Source organism: Anthonomus grandis, chromosome 7 (genome assembly GCF_022605725.1).
Source record: "Anthonomus grandis grandis chromosome 7, icAntGran1.3, whole genome shotgun sequence".
In the NCBI taxonomy this organism is placed as follows: Eukaryota; Metazoa; Arthropoda; class Insecta; order Coleoptera; family Curculionidae; genus Anthonomus; species Anthonomus grandis.
In genome coordinates, this window is record NC_065552.1 from 3423941 (window position 1) to 3447402 (window position 23462).

Consider the following 23462-nt stretch of genomic DNA (forward strand, 5'->3'; position numbering starts at 1 on the left):
ACTTCTACAATTTTACTATTGTCTGTGGTAGTTCCAAGACCACGTTAACTTCAGAAAACGTGTTTTGTTATTGTTGGAATGAAACTGTTCGGCCGAAAAGCTCTAATGAAATTGCTAGTGCTGTTTTCCATCGGCTCATAAACATGAATTTGGAGGGTAAAACGCACATTAGACTTTTTGCTGATGGTTGTGGTGGCCAAAACAAAAACACCACCATGATGGGAATGTGTTCAAATTGGCTGGAATGTTATGCGCCACCAAATATTAAGAAACTTGAGATAATTTTTCCTGTAGTTGGACACAGTTTTATACCACCCGACAGGGTGTTTGGAAATATCGAGAAAGCTATAAGAAAAAAAGAGATAATTACGACCCCACAGCAATATATTGAACACATAAGACAATATGCCACAGTATTAAAAATGGGTGACGATGTCCCTGTTTTGGATTGGAAGAAGGAATCCCAAAATATACTAAAGCCACCTGGAGCATGGCACTTTAAATTTAATCCTTCGAAACGGTTTAAAATAACTCTTGACAAAAATCGAATTACGAAAGTTCAAGGTAAAGTAAACTACAGAACTGAATTAGGCAATCCTAGAAGTGTTACGAAGAAAAATAAGCAAATCAAATCAATGAATCCTCAACAACTTCCTGTGAACGTTCCTGTCAAACAAGATAAAATTATAGCAGTAAGTAAATTATTAGAATCACACTATCGCGAAAACTGGAGGCTTAACGAGGATTTTGATTTTTTCGTAAATATTGAACTTCGCCAACCAGATCAAGCTGATGCTAATGAAGAGCTTCCAGATTTGCAGTGCGAACCAGTTGAAGAGCTGGGATCTCTGTCTATTTAAAAAATGTGTTCTAAAAGAATTTGTGTTTTATTCAAAATGTTTCCGTTAAAATTTATAGAATTACAATTTCTGTTAATTAAAATAAACATGATTTAAGACATACTACGTTTTTATTTTTATAGTGAAGTAAGTTAAAAAAGTAACTAAAGAAGCTCTACCTATTTGCTGCGTATTTCGGACCCTGAATCAGAATCAAAACCCGCTATATCCATTTTTCACAATCAAAAGCCGCTAACTCCAAACAAAAACCTAAATATTTAGCCTAAAACTTAGAGCCATGGTGGATTTTTTACCAATACTTAGATATTTTTATATAGAAAATTTAAATTAAAAATATTTGGCAATCAAATATCAAAAAATAATCTAGCTAACGGTTTTTCTCAATTCCTGTAAAATTTTGCATTTTGGAGTTAGCGGGGTTTGATTCTATACGCCTCACTTAACGTTCTTGCCACGTTCACTGGTTCTAATACTCAAGATTCTAAGGTCTTTTGACAATGACTTAAAATCTTTAAAGTCTCTGAACATCATTGGAATAACCCTGTAAGGTCTTTTTGTTCGTGCTAGACTAATTATTGGGTATAGTTGAGAAGGCAAAATATATTACCAGCCTTGAAAATAGCTCTGTTGATAGCACTGTGGGCTGAATCTCCTTCGCTCTGTCCATGATTTGTTTCAAAAAAACGTAAAGAGATTTCCTCTATTGTGGAAAATTTGCTTATGGAATGAATCAGCATAGAAGCGATGATGGAATTCTTGTTTTGGCCGTAACATCCGTCTGCGTACAAATAAAAATTCCGAATACCTTTCTTACTATAATATTCCAGAACTTGTGATACGCAGGATGCTATTTCAGAAGAACCACGCTTACTGACTGCTTCGTTCCACACGAAACAAAAGCACTCTTTCGTTGCTATGTTATAAATTGTAAAATTGTATGTAGCCAAACGACTTTTATAAGAAATGGCGCTTTCATTGGAAATTGGCACATAAATCACCTGTTGTAAGTCAAAAACTCCGCACACACACTGGATGAATCTACTATGGCTTTTTTTTACACTGGGATTTCAGTAAACGAACTCTTGTTTTTTCGGCAATATGAACACAGTCTAACAGTTGAAATCTATATTCTTTGATATGAATATCGTAGCGAGTTTTTAGTTTCTCTTTAACGGTTTGTTCGCCTTCACTATAGGATACGCAAAGAGAACACAAATCTTTTTTTGGTGAGTGAAAAGATAAATTTTTAGTCTTAAAAACTCTTGTATAGGTATGAAAACTTGGTTTTTCCATCCTTCCAATTTTCTTTAATTCATCTAGATACATACCATGCATTCTCCTTAGATTCAAATCTGGATGCAAGTACATCTTAGTCGTGCTACGCCGCTTCGTGAGATCAAAGTGAGTTCCAAAGCAACTTGTTTTGCCGGCTTAACTATTTTCTGAACATTTTGTTAGATACGCCACTTCGTGAGATGACCGACGATATGTTCCATCAGCTAAGTAATAATTAAATAAATTAACCGAGAACAACCAATCATTCCGAATCTTCGATAATAATAAATGGTAAAATGAAAATTAGGCCTGAAACGATTAAATAGAATCACAGCTTGATAGGTGAAAGAACGTTCAAACATTGATGTAGTGTGACGTGGCATTAAAAGTATATTATACCTTATATTACGACTACGAACCTCAGTTCTGTAAATCATCTTTTCACACAAAGACACAGGTGTGCGTCTTTTAAATAGGCGATATAAAAAACAAAAAAAATACAACTTAAATATATTCACAATTTTTAGCCATTTAAGTTGTAGTATAGCTTGTGATACATGGTCGTATTTCCTAAGATTATTAATAAAACGACAACATGTGTTTTGAATACGCTGCAAGCGATTTTGCGATATTCTATCTAGACATGGGTAATACACAATTATACAATAATTAATGATAGACATAACCAAGGATTCAGAAAGCTTTTTTCTTGTTTTGTAATTTAAAATACTTTTATTTGCATAAAGCATTCGCAAGCGTAAATAACATTTTTGTAATAACATATTGCAGTGATCCCTAAATCTGAGAGATGTGTCATCAATGAGACCCAACATTTTTACGTGATTTAAAAAAGTGAGAGTAGTATTTATTATTAAGCGTAATATTAAGTGTATTTTCTATGTTATGCCGTTGATTGCGACCCGCAAACAATAGAACTTTAGCTTTAATAGGGCTATTCTGCAAATTATGTTCACTGGAGAAATTCATTATCTGCTCCAAATCAAAATTAATGGAGTCTGCTGCAAGCTGAACATTATATGGATTAAATAGGTGAAGAACCTGAGTATCGTCCGCATACAGGTAGACGTGCGAGTTTAAGGCTACGTTAGGTAGATCAGAGGTATACATTAGCAACAAAAGTGGCCCCAATATAGATCCCTGCGGTACCCCGGAAACTATTATTTTTGATTCAGAATATTCATTTTGTACCCGTACTCGCTGCGACCGTCTCCATAAATACGATTTAAAAAAAACGATAAGACGGAGTCATCACAACCAAAATAAGACAACTTGGCAACGAGCAAGTCATGATCGGTCAAGTCAAATGCCTTTGAATAATCCAGTGCCACCAAAATCACAGCCAACTTTTTGTCTAAGACTGTAATGATATTATCTGTAATATTTAGAAGAGCACTAGTAGTGCTATGACCTTTTCTAAATCCGGATTGTTGAGCTGGCAGAATATTAGTCTCACAAAGGTGATCCATTAGTTGACTATGTACTATTCTTTCCAAGATTTTAGAGACAAGAGACTTATGTGCCAATTCCATTTTACCTGAAACTCTTTTGGAGGTGCGAAATAGCTTTTACGATAGGTTAAGTTTTCGTTTAGCGAAAGAAGGCGGTTTATTTGAGCCTTTTATTTAAAAAATGATATGTTGTTAAGTTTGTTTATTAGAGTTTTATTTCTGATTTTTTTATTATATTTTTATCAGAGTTGATTTTTTATTAAAATAACGCTTTAATTTTCATTATGCAAAACACAGCATATTAAACATTTTAAGATTACAATTCTATGCGGGTTTTACACATTGTCATGTCTGTAAAACCCGCATTAGAATAAATATTTTAACACGTAAAGTGCCATAATGGAAATGCATTATTGTAGTACCCTGGGGCCAAATTTAGTAAATATCCTATTATTCATGCTTTTTTTACGGAATTTTCATTTTTTTTGTCGAATTTTTTATATTTTTTTTTGACGGACGACGTTTATCCCCTATGGCCTGAAAGCAAACGCGCAATATTTGGCAATATTATGGCCAGTGGGGGGCAAAGTTGACCGTCACCCAAGTTGTTATTTTCTTTTTTGGTTGTTTTTGTGGAGTATAGCTTGTGATATTTCAAGGCATGTGACCTGTAAATACTTTTGTAAGAAAAAGAAAACTGTTGCAAGCGTAAAATCTTAGTTCCAGTACTATGATTCATTACGAAAAAGAACAGGAGAATCTAGCCACATTATGGGACGAAGTGTTTTCTGCGAGTGAGGATGACTTTTCGCCGGATGTGAGTGAATATAACCCTTCTGGTTCTGAGTCTTCAAGTTCTGAAGAGGATCCAGAAACACCGAGAAAAAAGATTAGGATTTGCAATAGCTCTGAGAAGAAACGCGAGTTTTTTTCTCCTCCCTCTGATATGCCAAGCACTTCCGCAAAAAGAGTTGTGTTTGCAAAAGAACTCCAAGCTAATGAGAACACATTGCAAACGTCAATACCAGGTAACAATATTGACGAAGTTATTGAGAGTGTCATTCAGCGAAATATCAATTATAATGATGAGACCATGCTGGATGAATCTCTAGCAGAATATGAAAGTGATTTGTTTTTTTGGTCCGATGTAACTGGCGTGCACATGAAAAATTTTTTATTTACACTCACCAATCCTGGCATTCAAGCGCATCTTTATGATTTTTATGACCAAACTCCATATGAATTTTATAAATTAATAATTACTGACGACATATTTCATTTACTTGTTCGAGAAACAAATATATACGCTGAACAACAAAAAGCCCAAGTTCAATCACGAAACGCACGTATTCAAAGCTGGAAAAACACAGACCGCTCGGAGATGGAACAGTTTATTGGCTGTATCATGTGGATGGGTCTGGTTCAATTACCTTCAATTTCCTCATATTGGTCAACAAGCAAAATATACTTAAACTTTATAAAATAAGTTATGCTTAGAAATCATTTTCAACTGTTTTTAAAAACTTGGCATTTTGCAAACAACGAAACTGTTCCTGATGGTGACAGATTGTACAAGATCTTGTATCTTGTTACAAAACTATTGGAGAATTTTTAGTCTCCAATTATCCCTGGCGAGTTTATCTGTATAGATGAGACTCTTGTACCTTTTAAAGACAGACTGAAATTCAAACAATATATTAGCAATAAGCGCCACAAATTTGGCATAAAATTTGTGTTATCTTGACGATCTTTCAATCTACTGCGGTCAAGAAAAGGAACCTAATCAAGGACAGTCAGTACCCTCCAATGTTGCCTTGAAACTCACGGATAATTTGTTAAACCAGGGACACACAATCGTTGCAGATAACTACTACGATACTACGATATACATCTGTCGAACTAGCCTCTAAACTTCTAGAAAAACAGTCATATATTCTGGGCACATTATGCAGCAATCGAAAAAAAAATTCAAAAGTTGTGGTTCAAAAAAAAGTAAAACGTGGAAATTAAAAAATTATTGCCAATGAGAGTAACAATGGTATATTTATTAAGAAATAGAAAGACCGAAGAGATGTTCTCATGTTGACAACAAAATTTATTCCGGAAATGGTTACTCAGAAGAAAAAATCAGGAGAAAAAACAAAGCCAAGCAGTATTATTGAATATAATAAACACAAAGCCTATATTGCAATATCAGACCAGATGAAAGCCTACAATTCTTCCCTTTGTCGTGGGGTAAAGTGGTATCGTAAACTAGCGATTGAGCTAGTTGTCGGTTCGGGACTTATAAAGGCCTATACCCTCCATCAGCAAATAACGCAGAATAAAATGAACATCACCAAATTCCGGGAAGAAGTCATTAATGGCTTACTAAAATATGAGGATACCCCATCTGTGGATAATCAGGAAACCGGCCATATACTTGAGGATACTGAAAAAAAGAAATCTTGCAGCCAGTGTTATGCCAATATTTCTAAAAAATCAGGACGTCAAATAGCAAAAAACAAGACCTCTAAGACTAAATTTAGATGTAATTATGTCAAAAACACTTATGTTTGCAATGCTTTTTCGAATTACATGTTTCAAACTGGAAATAAAATATTGGACTTTTTTTACCATGTTTATAAGAACTAAAATAATATTTACATGAAAACCAATTGATGTTTTATTTTGTCCAATACCTTTGTATTACACTGCCATTTCTTTTGCATTAAATTGTCGCATCAGTGCTATGCGACATGGCCCCATGTAATTTCTGGTCTGTCGGATCACATAATATATATCCCCCACGGCCCGTATGGACCAAAACATCTAAGCAGAATGGGGGATCACAGTACTCCTCCATGGCACTATACGTGTTAAAAATGCCTGGATTTTCGCGTAATATTTTGGGACATTTTGTCGCCAAACGACGCAGCTCTCACGAAAGTCAGATGTTTACTAATCTCGTCCTCGGGCCGGCCGGGGCGGTTCTCTGTCGCAGGTACTCGTACACGCGCGACGTTGCAAAATTTCGCCTCTATGCGGTTTCCTATAAGTAACGAACGAAAACACGATCTGTAGTATGTGTTAATTTTATTTCTACTGTACCTCTAAGTACACTTTGTAATTTTTATTGTAAATTTAGGAATTCTTTGTAAATTGTACAGCAAATTTGCTTCTCAATACTTTTGACTTTGACAACTGATGAGAAGAACAATGAGAAGAATCTCACATATGGAAGGATTGAGTTTCCTGCAGAGAGAATCATGGACAATATTCCGATTAATTTAGAAAATACTATCGCATTCGCTCAATTATTGAAAAGATAAAGAAAATGGACATATTGACGGATTTAGAATCAAAAAATTCAAAAATCAGTACTTTTACATCTGACACACGATATTTCATAAAAAGAATATTTGTGTGTGTCATATATTTTCTTACGACTATAAACTACCGAGATGTATTTACTTAAACAAACATAATAATTATATAATCACACAATGTTTTAACTGTTTTATTCATCAAACATTTACACCTGATTTTATTTTATATAATAAACAAGTTTAAGAAGATATATGTGAAATATTTTTACTAGAAGAAATATGAACTTAAACCTTTAACGATACCTTTTAATATAATCTAGCTTTAATAATACTTAAATACAATACAATAAATTTTTTATATACCCAAGACTATCGACTTCTGAGCTCATTTCCTCTCTTCCATATGCTACCTAACCTTAATTTTAACTGAAATTGACAAGAACGAAAAACCTATTTATTGAATAAAAAGACCTAATTTGAACCAACGTTTCGATAATTAATTTATGGGTGGACTACCCCTTATATACCTACTCTATTATAATGTTATGATAGAAAATCCATAAATAAAATATATTTTCAATTATCAATTACTTTTGAAAATGCCCTGTTTTACATGTATTATTAAAATCAACTGGACAAGTACCTATACATTTATCTTCATTAACATTATAAATGCACTTTCCTTTAATTTGCGTAATTTCGAATTGGTTCCTTTAATAAAATTAAAACAGCGTTCAAATAATAATTCTGTAATAAATTTACAAACTTTGATAAAAAATTCCAATTCATACAAGGCACATAAGATTGATTCCATACTTACCATATTTTTTTGGATTTCATCTTGGATTTTAACCATATAAAAAAACATACACAATAAATGCATATTCTTTTATTATACAAATCTACCTAAATATAAATAAAATCAATAAGGAAGTTTTATAGCAAAGTAAAAAACGGTCTGATGACGATACATTTGTGAGTACAAAACCGACTATTAATTCATACTAACATGTTATATTATTATAATGTGTATATGCTTTGATAATATGATTTATGCTTTTGAGATATGGGCTGGTAACTGGTAAAAAAAAACGATAGCAAAATCTTAATATGGAATTGTAATTATATCTTAAAAACAAGACTATATAATATAAATGCTTATATAACTTTTATCACACCAATGTTTTATCTAAAATTAAAATCTAACTAAACGATAGAAGATGTTTTCTGAGGATCCACCATGGAAGAACTAAAACAAGAATTCCGTAACTAATATTTACTAAGAATCCTAAACACTGACTAAATTTACACCGTGGACAATTCGAGTCTACTTCACATCTAGAACATTAATGGACACAGTGCTTATTATAATCTAATGTGTGGTAATGATGTTATAGTATAATAATATCTCGCATCCATGACCGTGATCTTACAAGTCTAGACAATGAAAAAATATCTCAATTTATTCATAATAATAATAATAATTCATTATAGTAGGCAGTAGACTTAATTTTTTGGCTACGCGTTGTCGTTTTGGCCCCACCGACTTGAATAATTCCGATTTTTGAGCAGAACGATCCATATAATATTTTATGGCTATGGGGTGCAACGTCACGTACTAAGTGCATTAGAAACACGTATTATTGTCAAATTTTTACCAAAATAACAACCGTTTTTTTTGTGCCAGTGGTTTACAATTCCATACGGATAGTTAGTTACAAAAAACTACTCGAGTAATATTTCTGCCAGTGCCTAAGGCTCTAAATATATTTTTTTTAAAACTAAACCTTAAATTTATTATTTGGCGCGACGTTTTTATTGTTCAGTCTGTGTGTTGTTTTTTTTTCTAATTGAAATTCTGGGTGTTTTTTACTTTTTTATCAAGGGGGAATGAAAAGTTTCCTTTAAGTGTAAAAACGGTTGCAAACTGTGGAAAATAGTTACGCTAAAGTAAGTAAGTTTACTTTTAGCACCACAACATGCAATGGCTATGTTGTGCACATTACCCCGAGATGAGTTTAGCAGTTTTTGCTATACAAGATAAAACAATGGTATCTATAGGGTGCGGCATAACTGTCTCTCTATTTTTAACCTTCCCTTGTAATGCCGTGCGGCGTCGCAGAATAGTGGGGCTACCGCCACACAGTGACTACTTTTGGCAATCTAGGGGAACAAAAGTATTTTTTTAGAAAAAATAGTTCATTTAATTTTTGCTCGAAATATTTTAAAAATATGCCGAACTCGCATGAATCCAAACGAAAAAGCAAAAAATTATAAGTTCTTATCGGTTTAATTGATAAGAATGTAAAGCATTTCTGAAGTGTTTATGTTATAGCAGTTTTTATTTGCAATTTCAAGTAGTTGTAAAAGGCTCGTAGTGAAAAGTGTATTGGTTTGTTGTTTCGGTTCCTATTTTATAAAATGGATGTAGGTATGTACTTTTGCAAACAGTATGATTTTTTTAAAATTTGAGTAGCGTTATATAAGATTTTAATTTTTTTTATTAGATATGTCAAAATTTTTTAAATTTTAACAAATTGATTACAACTAGTCATATATTTTGAGTCCAGCAGATTCCAGTAAAATTAAAAAAATTTATATGGTCCCTCGGCAATGTTCTTTCAAATACAAAAATAAAAATTTGCAACTTTTTGCAACTTTGTTTTTTTTTCTCAATTTTTAGATGAGGTTGTCATTACTCACAGAAACCTGTTTGATGCTTGGCGCACCGAGAAATCAAAAGATATCAAAAATGAAGCAATGTATACATATTTTCTGTCAAGATATAATGTGGATATGCTTCCAGAAGACTCAGAAAATTCAATTAAGGAAAAGCTAAAAAAGTTAGGATACAAATTTGCTGAAAAGTGGGAAAAAAGTTATCGAATTGAAAAAAAATTTCTAGAATTAAACTTCAATTGGCTTAATCAACAAATAAATTTTGATTTGAATGCTGAGCAAGCTGAACAACCATCAACCTCAAAAATGGGAAGACCACAGAAAAATTTTGAAGAACTTTGTAAAAAAAATAAGAGAAAAAAAATAGAAGGATTACTCCAGTCGCACTCAAGAGAAGAAATTTTGTATGCGGCACAAGTGAAACTTTATGCAGAGGGAAAAAGGGATGCTGCTTTGATAGTAAGAAAGGTTGCCTCTGAACGAAATACCGCTGCCACAGCACTAAAAAAAGCCGAGCAAAGGACTTCAACTAATAATAATTTTGAAAATTTCTCAAAGAATGAGGCATTGGCCATGTTCTTAGATGGTAAAATGAGCAGGAGGTCCTATATAAGCGTCTATCAAAAACTAAAAGGTCGTGGTATAAAACTGTTACCCTCGTATGATAAAGGTATAATTGAGGCAAAAAAAAATTGTTATCCTGAAAATATTACCGTGACAGACATTTCTGCAGAAATCATTCTGCAATCGCTGTTGGATCATACCATAAATAGGCTTTGTACCGTTCAGAATGAAGATCTTAATCAATTTTGCAATGGTGATGCTGAACTGCAACTTTTGTTAAAATGGGGTTGCGATGGAAGCAGTGGTTATACTAACTACAAGCAACGTTATTTAATGGAAAATTGCGAAAATGAAGATGACAGTGCAATTTTTGTAATTTCCCTTGTTCCAATTCGATTATCTTATGAGTCAGAGGGCAAACAACATATTTTATGGCAAAATCCGACTCCAGCAAGCACCCGATTCTGCAGACCAGTTAAGCTTTTGCAAAAAAAAGAAACCGAAGGACTTATTATAACTGAAACAGACAAGATTAAATCGCAAATTTCACAGTTAAAAAAATGTTCTTATGATCTCGAAAATAATAATACTGTAAGAATTACACCAAATCTTTCCTTTACCATGGTTGACACAAAAATTTGTAATTCCCTTTTGCACATTGCATCACAAAAGTGCTATATTTGTGGCTGTGGACCGAAAGAAATGAATGACCCAAACAAATTTTTAAATAAACAAGCCAAGTCAGAAGTATATAGTTTTGGTATATCTTCTTTACATGCACGAATCAGAACAATGGAATGTCTTCTTAAAATATCTTACAGATTAGAATTCAAAAAATGGCAAGCAAAAGGAAGTGATAAAGAAATAGCAAACAAGAAAAAAGAACAAGTGCAAAAAAGATTTAAACAAGAATTAAATATTTTGGTTGACACTGTAAAGCAGGGTTTCGGATCCAGTAATGACGGGAATACGGCCCGTAAATTCTTCGACAATCCTGAAACTTCAAGCCTAATTACTGGAGTGAACCTGGAGTTAATAAAAAAATTTGCAATACTTCTTCAGGTACTATCCTCTGGGTTTGAAATTGATCCAGAAAAATATCAGATTTATGCAGACCGAACTCTAGCTATGTACTTAGAACACTACAGTTGGTACTATTTGCCGGTGACTGTGCATAAAATCTTGGTACATGGCTCAGCCATCATAAAAAATGCGTTAATCCCAATTGGACAACTATCCGAAGATGCGCAAGAGTGCATGCATAAAGATATTAAGAAAGTGCGAGAATACAACACCAGAAAATTTTCCAGGAAAGCTACAATGCAGGATTTAATGCATCATCTTTTAGTGGCATCAGATCCAGTAATAAATAGCTTTAGAAATAAAACTAGTAAACCTTTAAAACAGTTTTCACCTGAGGCTTTGGGTCTTTTAAAAGCACCAGATATGGAATTGGAAAGAATTTATGAGAGCGATATCGATAGCGATCATAATAGTGACAGTGAGACTGATTAAGTCTTTAATTTTTATTGAACTTTTTTTTATATGTTCAGAATAACTATTTAATTTATTTTACATACTATTCAAGTATCTATTGTTTTCAAACCAAAATTTTGTAGCCAATTTTTAATTTGTGTTTAGACTTAAGAAAATATTTATCTTTTTTGTAATATGTAAGCAAAAGAATAATTATTATCTAATTTATTTTAATTAGAAATACTTGAATACTACAATACAGATCTTTAAAGACAGCTTAGAATATTTTCAATTAATAAAAAAAATATTGAGATATTTTTTGTTTTATATTAAAAAAATGTAAGCTTAAAACAGTGGTTCTGGGAGGGGTGTTTCAGGGGGGAGGGGGGGGGGGGGGTCGTTGGGTATTTTTTTAAAATAACCTAACTATTATATACCCAAAAAGTATTGGAGGGATTTGCTTTTTAAAAGAGTTAATTTTTGAGCACTAGGAGGGGGGAGGGCTTGCCCCCTGCGCACGGTACTGCTTAAAAATTACTTCTCTTTACTAATATATGCATAAAATATAAATTTGGCACACAAAAATTGTGTCTATTACAAAGTAATACTTTTGTTCCCCTAGATTAGCAAAAGTCGTCACTGTGCGCCACTAAGAGCCGTATGGGAAACAGTTTTGTTTAAACATGTTTTAGTCTGAAGCATCATGTGGACCAACGCAGAGCGCGCATTCGCCGTCGAAGTGTACCTCCGCGAAAATCGGTCAGTTATTGCTGCGCAACGAGCGTTCCGGATAAGGTTCCAAATTCCGCGAAATGAAGGAGTCCCGGACCGAAAATCAATTGTGTTGTGGGTCAAGAACTTCAGAGAAACTGGATCCGTTATCAAAAAAGGAGGTGGACGGCGACGGACAGCTCGGACACCCGAAAACATCGAGACTGTGAGACGCTCATTTTTACGGTCACCTAGACGTCCTGCACGGAGACCCGCAGCTGCCCTTCGTTTATCTGACCGCACTGTGCGAAGAATTCTTCACAAGGATCTTCGTTTTCATCCATACAAGATGGTTCTGGAACAGGAATTATCAGAACGTGATTGGAACAATCGACGTGCTGCATGTGAAATTATGCTTCAAAATTTACCTCAGGGCGCAGTCAATCATATATCAACAAAAACATTTAAAAGTGTCTCAATGTAGCTCCACTTTATAGGACTTATGGTATTATTAAATTAAAAGCTTCAAAGAAATTTCATCAAAACATGGAATCTTTTCAATCCTCCCTCGCATTTAATTTCTAAAAAATAAATAAACCGCGGCAACATATTCTATTAATAGTGACCTTCGCCAGCATCACCCCGATACCTTTTTCAACACGTTCAAATATTGACTACAACAACTCGAGGCAAGTTTTACAAAAACAACATATGTAAGTCCCCGAGTGCCTTGAAAAAAATATCGGAATCATTTAAACGATAATAATAATAAAAAAAAACTGAAATGAACGCCCTCTGTTTGTTTGTTTTTTTTTTTTTTACGGAACCTCGTAGTTGGTCCTCCTGCGTGTCCTGCGCGCCTCCCTGCACAGCGTGCGGCAAAAGCCGAGCCACGCCTCCTCGTAGCCGTCCTGGGGAGCGGGCTGGTGGTGAGAGGAGGCCGCTGCTACGACGCTGCTGCTGCTGCTACTGCTGGGGGCGCCGTCGTCCAAAGGGGCGACGCCCCGTCTCGCCACCGTGTCGCACACCAACTGGGCCAGTCAATCGACTAAGATGCCCTGCGAGACGCTCATCAGGGTGTCTTTTAATACGCGGAACGACGGCCGGTTTTCTGGTAGGGGCGACCAACATTTCTTCATCACCTGTAATAAGAGATTAGTTATAGTTACGGGCATAGAGAAATTAACTCATTCGGTTACAGAAAAATTCGGAAAAAAACACATCAGCGCTACGAAATAAAAATATTATTATAAAAAGCGTTTATTTATGCAGCTGTTTTGTGAAAAGTCAAGTCAAAAAATGTTGAAATGTTTGAAGTGTATTGGAAACAAATTAAGCATTTATTTAATATACTGTATATGGGGATACGAGTGCAGCGGCGGCTCGTCAGGGTAGGCAAGGTAGGCGCCGCCTACCTTATAAAATTCACTTGTAAATTTGAAAAAAAATGACCATTATAATTTATATAATATAATCATTCTTTTTAATGTAATATTAAAATATCTGATGAACCTCCTAGTCTAATGTTAATACGCATGCATCTATCGCCACTTTACGTGACACCTGAGCTAGTCTAAATCGACTCGCCTCATAAAATCAAATGAATACGATATTATATATGGGAAGGCGATATTTCCACTAGCGTCTGCGGAACCACCGTTCCTTGTGCCGCCGGCGTTCGCTCTCGCGGCAGAGCATAGTCAATGTTGCCGCTTTCATTTCATTCTTCAAATTTTTAGCAATTTTGTATTTACTTGTTTATTTTGATATAAACAAATATCATTAGCTAAGTGATTGGTTTACATGTATATCCATTTACATTATGCATGTATTGTGTTATTTCCAGCCACATTTGAAGATGATCTAAATATAAGGATAAGGTCGAAACGTCGGCATTTTTTTGTAAGAAATTGGTTTCATTTCCTTATTGGGTCCTACTTCTGGTAACCCTTCGCTACATAAATAAGTTTATCTTTTTCTTTGTTTTTTATTAATAAAATTTAGTTACCTATACTATAGTTTTATGTTGGATTGGTGCCTTTATTCCTTCTATTGATGGTGTTTAGATCATTAGAAAATTATTTTCTTTCTAAATTTGAAATATTTTTGAAATAATTGCTAATTTAAACATATTTCTCAAAAGCGATATTTTAAAAATTCCAAATCCTACATTATCACTATTTTAATGCGTTAATGCTCTTCAGTCTGTAATATGCAGCTAAATCTATTATCTATTTGCAGATAAACAATAAACAAATCGCATTTTCTTATCTTACGTTTTTTACGCCTGTAAAAAAATACATAGGTATTTATTGAATAAAATATCAAAATGTTTATGAATCCTAAAAATTAGCAACTCAAAGGTCAATGGTTACATTCAGAAAAGTGCAATATGTTTTTACCATCTTTAGAATCCTGCACAGTTTCCTAGTCATAGCAAGCACAATTTTCAACACATTTATCTCATGAATGGTTGAATAAAATAATGGCATGTGATTTTATTACATTATGAGTTCATTGAAATCGTAGTAGGTACCTTTATCAATTCTTAACTCATTTTAGGGGTCTATTTAATATTAGTGCAATCAAGAGTAAACGTTTTTTGAAGAAAATTTAAAGAGGAGAGGCATTGTATAGTATTTGTATTTTTTGAAGGAAAAAAATGCGGAAAAATTAAGTTTTTTGCGTGAAAACGAAAAAAAGTAATAAATAAAGTTAATATTCTCGGTACGCGGCTCAAAAGACACTAACCCAACCGATGGGAGGCTCCAACCCACGATCGATATCCGTTTTGAGATCCAACTCTAAAATAAAGTCTCACTCGCATTCATAAGCTTTTCGAACACAAAGCTATTTTATTTTTAACTAACTACCACCTTAAAAAATATCTCTCAGAGCTGCCGGCGCGGCGCGCAACATATGCAGCCGGTTTTTAATATGAATAGCGGCAACGTAGCACCACACATCTGACTGCAGAGGCACAGTGATTTCCAGGCGGCAGACGCTAGTATATTTCCAACCGCCTGTATTTAATGGTCTCTACGGCGGCAATCTCCCATACAAAACTTACAGCGGCCGACGTGAAACAAAATTATTCTATGCGACAAAAAGTGCACTGTTAGGCGGACAATTCGGCCGCCTTCGACCGTCTTCGTCAATTCGCTCGAAGCGCTCGTTCGTCGATCGATAAAGGGGAAAGGGCCGGTGATTTAAGAGTACGATTGTACTAAATCTAGCACAAGTGGAAAAAAATTTAGCACGCAATACAAATTCTGTTTTCTTACTTAAACGTAAAAAATATTAAAAATGTACATTTTTCATAGCAGTCTAGGTTTTTTGTTGCAAATTTTCAAGCAATGACTACGATTTTTATAACGTATTTAATTTTTAGTACAATTGGGTAAGTTTCAGTATGATAATTAAAGCACGGATGAGATGAGCCCTCGTTCAATGGAAAATCAATGGTGGGGACTGGGGCGGGATTTTGTGCTGTGTGGCGTCTTTGTTGCACTTATTTAAAACTACATAGGAGCAATAAAGATGGTGATGGTACTAATACTAATAATATGATAGAAGGAAAATAATTCCAGATTTTTCTTGGCGGGGTTTTGTTTTTATTCATTAACGGTTTGTGGCTGGTTTCTTCGGTTTCTTTCAGCTTTGAACGATTTTTCTGCTGTCTTACGTCGTATGGTTGCTTCTCCATTGAATTTCGAATTTGGTTTATATTAGATAAGTATAAGTATATTAGAATAATAATTGTGCTATTAAAGTTTGTAAAGATAGTAGAGGTACCTATTAAGGGGTTGTATATTTTTGAGAATATTATAATATAGAGTAGAAAGTAGGTAATTTTTGTAGAAGTAGAGGTGCATACCTAACCTAGTTGTTTGATCCTTTTACTATTTTTTTTTAGAATGGCCAATAATCTCGCCGAAACCCCTGTGCATGATGTAATTTGTTCTTTACAAGAAACCCCATTTTCCCGCCTAAATGAAAATGATCGTAGGGAAATAATTTCTATTGGTCGCCCTACACCCCCCATTTCAATTTTAAAACCTGACAAAAAGCAAGGCCAAGCATTCTCGCGATCCTTTAAGACCCAGTGGTTCGAAACCCATCAATGGTTATGTGGTAGTTATTTTAAACAAAGTTTGTTTTGTTGGCCTTGTATACTTTTAGGAGGTAATAGAAATAATGTTTGGGTGTCTCAGGGTTTTTGCGATTTAAAAAATCTGTCAGCTAGCATAAAAAAACATGAATCGTCAAAGGAGCATATGAGTAGCTACCTTAGTCTAAAGCGCTTGCAAAAAAATAGTAGCACTATACAGGATGCATTAAAAATACAGTCTTCTTTGTTTTTAAAATCCTATAACGAGGATGTAAGAAAAAATAGAAATTTATTGAGCTATTTGATTGATGTCACTTGTCATCTTGCAAAACAAGAATTATCTTTTAGAGGCCACAATGAAAAATCCGATTCTTTTAACACTGGCAATTTTCGTGAAACATTTAACTTGTTAATTAAACGTGACATCGAAATGCAAAACCATTTAAAAAAAATAGGCAATAATTTTTCTGGTTTGTCTAAGACTATCCAAAACGATATAATAGGTTGTATCTCTGAACACCTTTTGGAAACAATACATAAAGAAATAAAAGAAGCATTATTTTTTTCTGTACAAGCTGATGACACTACTGACATTTTAGAAAAATCACAATGCGCTATTTCGGTCAGATATGTAAACCAATCTGGTGACATTAAAGAGAGATTTTTGGGATTTTTTGATGTAAGTCAAGATAGAACGGCAGACGCGATGTACGAATTAATTGTTTCTGTTTTAAGTCCTTTCGATTATAAGAAAAATTTAGTTGGTCAATGTTATGATGGCGCTAGCGTAATGGCTGGTTCGTTAAATGGTTTGCAAAAAAAAATTAAAGACGATGCTCCATTAGCTTTATTTACACATTGCAGTGCGCACCGATTAAACTTAGTTCTACAGAATGGAGCAAAAACTATTAAAAATTGCCGAATTTTTTTTGCGAGCGTAACTTCAATTCCCGGCTTCTTCCATCAATCTGCAAAGCGAACATTTACTTTGGACTCTATAGTTGGAAAAAGGATACCGACTGCTGTAGATACCAGATGGGCTTCACGTTCAAAAATAGTTCATCTTTTAGATTCAAAATGGAATGACTTAAAAAAAGTTTTTCAAACAATTATTGACGATCAATCTTCATCATCCGAGTCAATTAACGGGGCAAAGGGATATCTTAGATTTATGAAAGGTTTAGAATTTTCTTTTTTAACCGCGGCTTACAAAAATGTATTTGATATTACGGATCCACTATTTAGTATTTTGCAAAAAAAGTCTTTAGATATAGCTTATTGTCAAAAACAGGTATTTTTAACAAAAGAGCGTCTACAGTCCTTGCGGAATGAATTATTAACCTTCGAACAATTTTTTAAAGAAGCAAAAATTAGAATTTCAGGCTATATGATAGATAGCGTGGATAATCCTACACCATCAAAAAGAATAAAATTATCAAACACTATCAAAGGGGATGAAAAGTCTTCTTTACGAATTTTATTTTATGAGATTATTGATAATATTTCGACGCAAATAGATGTTCGGTTTGCAGATCTATCGCAGTTAACTTATTTTGCATTGGTTGATTCTTCTAAGTTCCAAGAGTATAAGAAAAATTTTCCAACTTCTTTAGTTACAAGTGTCACCAACCTTTATAAAAATATTTTTGACAAACAGCAACTAATTAATGAGTTAAGTGTAATTTTTCACGATGAAGAACTAACAACATTAAATGTAGAGTCGATTTTAAAACATTTTATAGATAATGGTCTTAAAGAAATATTTCCCCAAGCTTTTACACTTTTTACACTTATTGCTACAATACCAATTACAAGTACATCAGTTGAAAGACATTTTTCATGCCTTAAACGCATAAAAACATATTCCCGAAATAGAATAGGTAATGAGCGCTTATCATCACTTGCTTTAATTTCCATCGAAAAGGAACTCTTTTGCTCTTTACAGGGATCTGATAATTTTACAGATTTAATAATAAGTAGGTTTGCACTTTTAAAGGACAGAAGAATAAACCTTATTTATAAAAATTAGTTGTTTTACAACAAAAATAAAAAACTAAAAAAAAAATTAAAAAAAAATTAAAAAACCAAAAATTAAAAACAAAATCTATGTTAAGTAGAAGAATATTATGATATCTTTTAGTTATATAGTATTCAACTTTAATCTTTTTTAGAAATAGTATTAAAAAGAAGAAAACTACATAAGCTCAAAGGTGCATAATTAAATAACCATGCAATTTTGGTAAGATCTATGTTATTAAAATGAATTTATTTGTATTTGTTTATAATATAGAAGAATATTTACTGCATCTTTGCATCTTATAGTAGGTATCTGTCAATAACAGTAGGTAGTGTATATATCTAAGGATTTAGTGAAATTAAATGAAATATGGATATAACACAAAAATTACGATCATAATTTAAATTCATACAACTTTGTAAAGGTCTGTTTCATTTTGTTTTTTTTGTTTCGGCATTTTTTTTTTGTTGATTGAAATCTAAATTTAAAAAAAATATTATTTTTAGGTTATTTTTTTTTAAAGATTTCGAAAACATAATTTTTTTCTTAATTTTAGTAAATTATTAATGAAAAGTGGCCGTGGCACCACAATTTTTTTTTAAATCCCGAAAAAACGGGGGGAGGGGGAGCTCGGGCTACTCGGTGTGCGCACTGTTATAATAATATGTCGCCTACCTTAGATTACAGGGCGCGAGCCGCCACTGTACGAGTTTCTCAACTCATCGTGTTTCTGGATATATCCATTCAGGGTCTATATTTAAACATTTATGTGAGCGGATATTTCCTTCAGTTGTTAACTTATCATCTGTAGATAATTTTATTTTATGCTTAGATTTAATTGTTACATTGCCTACTTATACCGGGCTTAAAAGTTTATTGTCAATTGGCAGATTTACGAATGTTATTCTGTATATTAAATGTGGTAGTAGATTTAACAAGAAGAATAAGTACTCTAAAATAATTAGTTTTATAAGTTCATTTGTACTAAACTCAAGATTGTCTGTTAGAATGATTGTGAATGAGTTTAGAGAACGTGGATTTCGTCACACTCAGCATGTCAGCTTTTATCTTTTTATGCGACGATGTTTCTCATTAACATACACAAAATCAAACTAAGGTCTATAAATTACATTAATCCTATTTTGTCTGATAGCGCCAAAGTAGTGGACTTGCCTGAAAAAACTTCAAAAGAAAATTTTTATTTACAGAAGCTAATAGAAATACCACCATAGCTCTTTTAAACATTCGGTCTGTACGACCCAAAATTGATGAACTGCTTTTATTTCTCGAATCACGAAATTTTCCTGGTATTGTGACTTTAGTTGAGCATTGGTTTATGACCCCTTGAACCTTTGTTTATAACAAATTATATAGTAGTAGCTAGATTTAATAGACTAAGTGTAATTCATAGTGGTACTTTAATTATGGTCAAATCAATCTTTACATAATAGACCTAAAAGTGAAAACATTGACAGCTTTAATTTTTTGTTACAGGACAAAGTGTTTTTTGTTATGTTTTTTGAAATAATTAAGGTTTATGTAATTTGTATTTATAGGTCACCATCCAGAAATGTTAGAGATATTTTAGAGAGTCTAGAAGTTTTGTTGAATCAATTCTCAGTTAATTCAACAATATTATTAGTAGGAGACTTTAATAATAATTACTCAAATAAGTTAGATCCCAATGTGCAATAATTAACTAATTTGTTAAATTCTTTTAATTTGTTTATGCATATTGATGAGCCTACTAGATTCTCTGCCTTTTCTTGTTCGGTTCTAGATTATCTATGTACGTCTTTTGATATTGAAAGTGTGAAATGCAATACGGTAAATGCTGGATTATGAGATCATGAGGCTGTTGTTGCATCATTGCCACTTGAACATTATGGTCAAGGTAAACTTCAAAAAAGGGTGGGTCGTATATTTTCCAAAAGAAATTTTGAAAGATTCAGTTTAATTTGTATGGAGACCCATTGGGAAAATGTCCTAAGCTTTCATGATCCACTTCAGGAATTCCACAATACTTTATGTGTGTTATTTAATGATTCTTTTCCCATAACAGTTATAAAATATAAAGAAAAGAAACCTTGGATTACAAGAGGTATAAAAACATCCAGTAAAAATATGAAGGTATTACATTATATAAGAAAGTATTTCTCTCAAAATGTACAGTTTATATCATTTCATAATAAATATCGGAAAATTTATAGGAAAGTCATAAAATCTGCCAAATATAATTACTATCAACAGGGTATTTTAAATTCAAAAAATACATCAAAGGAGTCCTGGAGAATAGTTAACAAATTAATAAAAGGCAAAACCAACTCATTATCTTAAGACTTCAATCCTTGATGCTAGCCAGATAAATGAGTTCTACTGCAATATTGGACATAACATGAATTATTATGCTTGCACTGATCATATGGATTTTCGGGAATACTTGGATCATTTGTTTGTTTCGGATGCTTTCTTTTTTGCTCCGGTTTCATCATTAGAAATTCAGGACTTATTTGGACAAATTAAAAATAAAAATTCTTCTGGGTATGATGATATCTCATTGAGAGTGCTGGTAGCTCTCCCAGACACAGCTTTGGAGGTTTTGGCCGAATCTATTAATTCTTCATTTTTAACAGGTACCTTCCCTTCTTGTTTAAAAAAATCTTGTGTTATCCCTCTATACAAAGGTGGAGATGCAAATAATCCTTCAAGCTTTCGACCAATATCTCTTCCACCAACTTTGTCAAAAATTGTGGAAAAACTTATTAAAAGTAGAGTCCTTTCATTTTTAAATATGCACAACCTTATAAGTGTAAAGTCTGCCCAACCAATCTGTAGCTAAGCGGTATCGGTGCGGGGAACGTGGTTGTAGACTAGACCCGCCTCATTTCATTCATGAAATGGCCAGTGACGTGCGAAATTTTATAAACCGATTACACAGATTTGAATGTATTAAATATTAAAAAATATGGTTGTTTTAATTTTAAAATAGGTATTTGTAGGTAAGATATTAATTTGAAAATTAAGGTCTTCTAAAATATTTTATTTGTAAATATGTAATAAAAAAATGACAGACAAGATTAGGGAAGTTTGAGATAAAAGTAAAGTAAAGAAAACACAAAATTTGTAATACACCTACTTAGTTTATTCACTTAAAATAAGAGTGCCGTACACGATGCCTGGATATCGCGAGGGAAAGAGCACGGCAGATAATCCGAATTATGCTGTTTAAACATTGAATTTACTACATAATATGTATAATCTAAATTATTATTTAAATAAGTATAATCAATTTGTACCTGCTGAAGATATATTGCTAACCACTCCAGTAACAGTCTCACTCTACCAGCATTTTTTAAACGTTAGGTCATTGTCTATCCAAGTTTCATCTAAATAGACAATATTGCGACCTTCGGCTCGGTGTTTTTTTATTTCTCTTAGGTATTTATACCTTAAAGATGTTATTTTTGAAAAAAATTTCTTCTTCTGGCAATTTTTGCAACAGCTTTCTGCTAGTAGGCACAACTTTAAACCTATATAAATTTGATTTATTAGGTGTTTAACTATTTGAAAATGAAAGTTGTCGTCTTGTTCCACCTTCGTCATTCGCGGTCTTTTTTTGCCGGGACTAGAAAGCATTTTGTTGGGGTCCGTCCGCATTCTTTCTTCATCTTCTTTGTGAATTTTTTTCACCATTGAAATGCTTACGCCAGTATATTGAGATACTCTTTCAAGTTTGCGCTTTACTGGTAGATTAACGAAGTTATTAGTAGCTTCTTCATTGCAAACCCTAAAAATTTGTACAAGAAGTATATAATCCTGATATTCGATTTTTTTTGTCGTCGTTCCAATTCATATTACTTATATTTATAGACATTTTATATTCAAAATAACCAACATTAACTTTAAATCTTTTTGTTTGTAAAGCAATCGAGCTTGGTTTTATTTCATTGAATATGATTTTTATTTACTACAACATTAGGTAAAAATTTAGTGTCGCATAAATTATGATTTTATTTTAATGTTTTTTTTTTCATAACTGTGCTTAGGCTTTATAATTCTCTTATAATCATTTTACTTACCTATAAACATTCGCAATCACTTCCCTTGCCTGGCTATGAATTGTCTTTCTATGAATAAAGTTATTCATTTTAACGTAAATAACACAAAAACTGTTAAAAATTATGAACTTTAACAACAAAAAAACAAATAACACAAAACAACAACAAAACAGCAACAACAATAATAGCAAATAAACTAAACTATGCTACACTACTCAAAAGTCATAGGTCATAAATTAAGTAGGTACCTAAAAATACAACAATAAAAACAGTTTAATAGCTCAAAAGTATTAACATACGCCGCCGCCACTGAATCCGCAAGAAATCGATATTATTCCGAAAATTACACAAAACCTGGTAGGATGCGATCCAATAAGATAGAGAAAGACAGAGAGCTGCATAAAAATAATAAATTAATGGCCGCGATGTCATCAACCAATCACCTGTCCCCAAACAGCAAGATGCTTCCGCGAAAGCACGACGTTGCCGGCTTTGTAAGTTTTATTAGGAATTTCGGATAAATGTTAGTCAATATTGGATTTTATAATATGCAAAACATTAGCAAATAGAACTAAAAAATATGGTTTAAACTGCATTACATAATTTATTATCTTTTTTATGATTAAATAGCTGAATTTTACCATTATATTTACTTTTTATTCTATACTATTTCATTTTTGCAGTAAGACGTGACAACGCTTCAAAATTTCGCCCGCATTCTTTTCGTAGGCACAGATCCGATGGTCAAACTATACAGCAGTTTGGCTTTCAGGCATCCCTAAGCACGACTGATGCTATTTTCAATTTTTTGGAAAAGTTATATCTTGGACTAAACAATGGTGATTGTGCTGCCGCAGTTTTTTGTGACTTGTTTGAAGCCTTTGACTGCATCAGCTACTGTATACTGTTCAGTAAATTGGAGACCTATGGATTC

General features: G+C 33.1%; 1 protein-coding gene across 4 annotated transcripts in view; it reads right to left on the reverse strand.

Annotated features, from left to right (window-relative positions):
• Positions 1-7786: 7786 nt before the first annotated feature.
• Positions 7787-23462, reverse strand: part of LOC126738144 (tyrosine-protein kinase Btk29A) — a 70442-nt gene continuing 54766 nt past the window's right edge. For 3 of the 4 annotated variants that reach the window (XM_050443319.1, XM_050443321.1, XM_050443320.1), the window contains one exon: positions 7787-13484. In XM_050443319.1, the coding sequence (XP_050299276.1) occupies positions 13383-13484 (102 nt within the window). In that variant the 3' untranslated portion in view covers positions 7787-13382. The remainder of the gene's footprint in view (positions 13485-23462) is intronic. The other variant, XR_007661234.1, reaches the window with a different exon arrangement.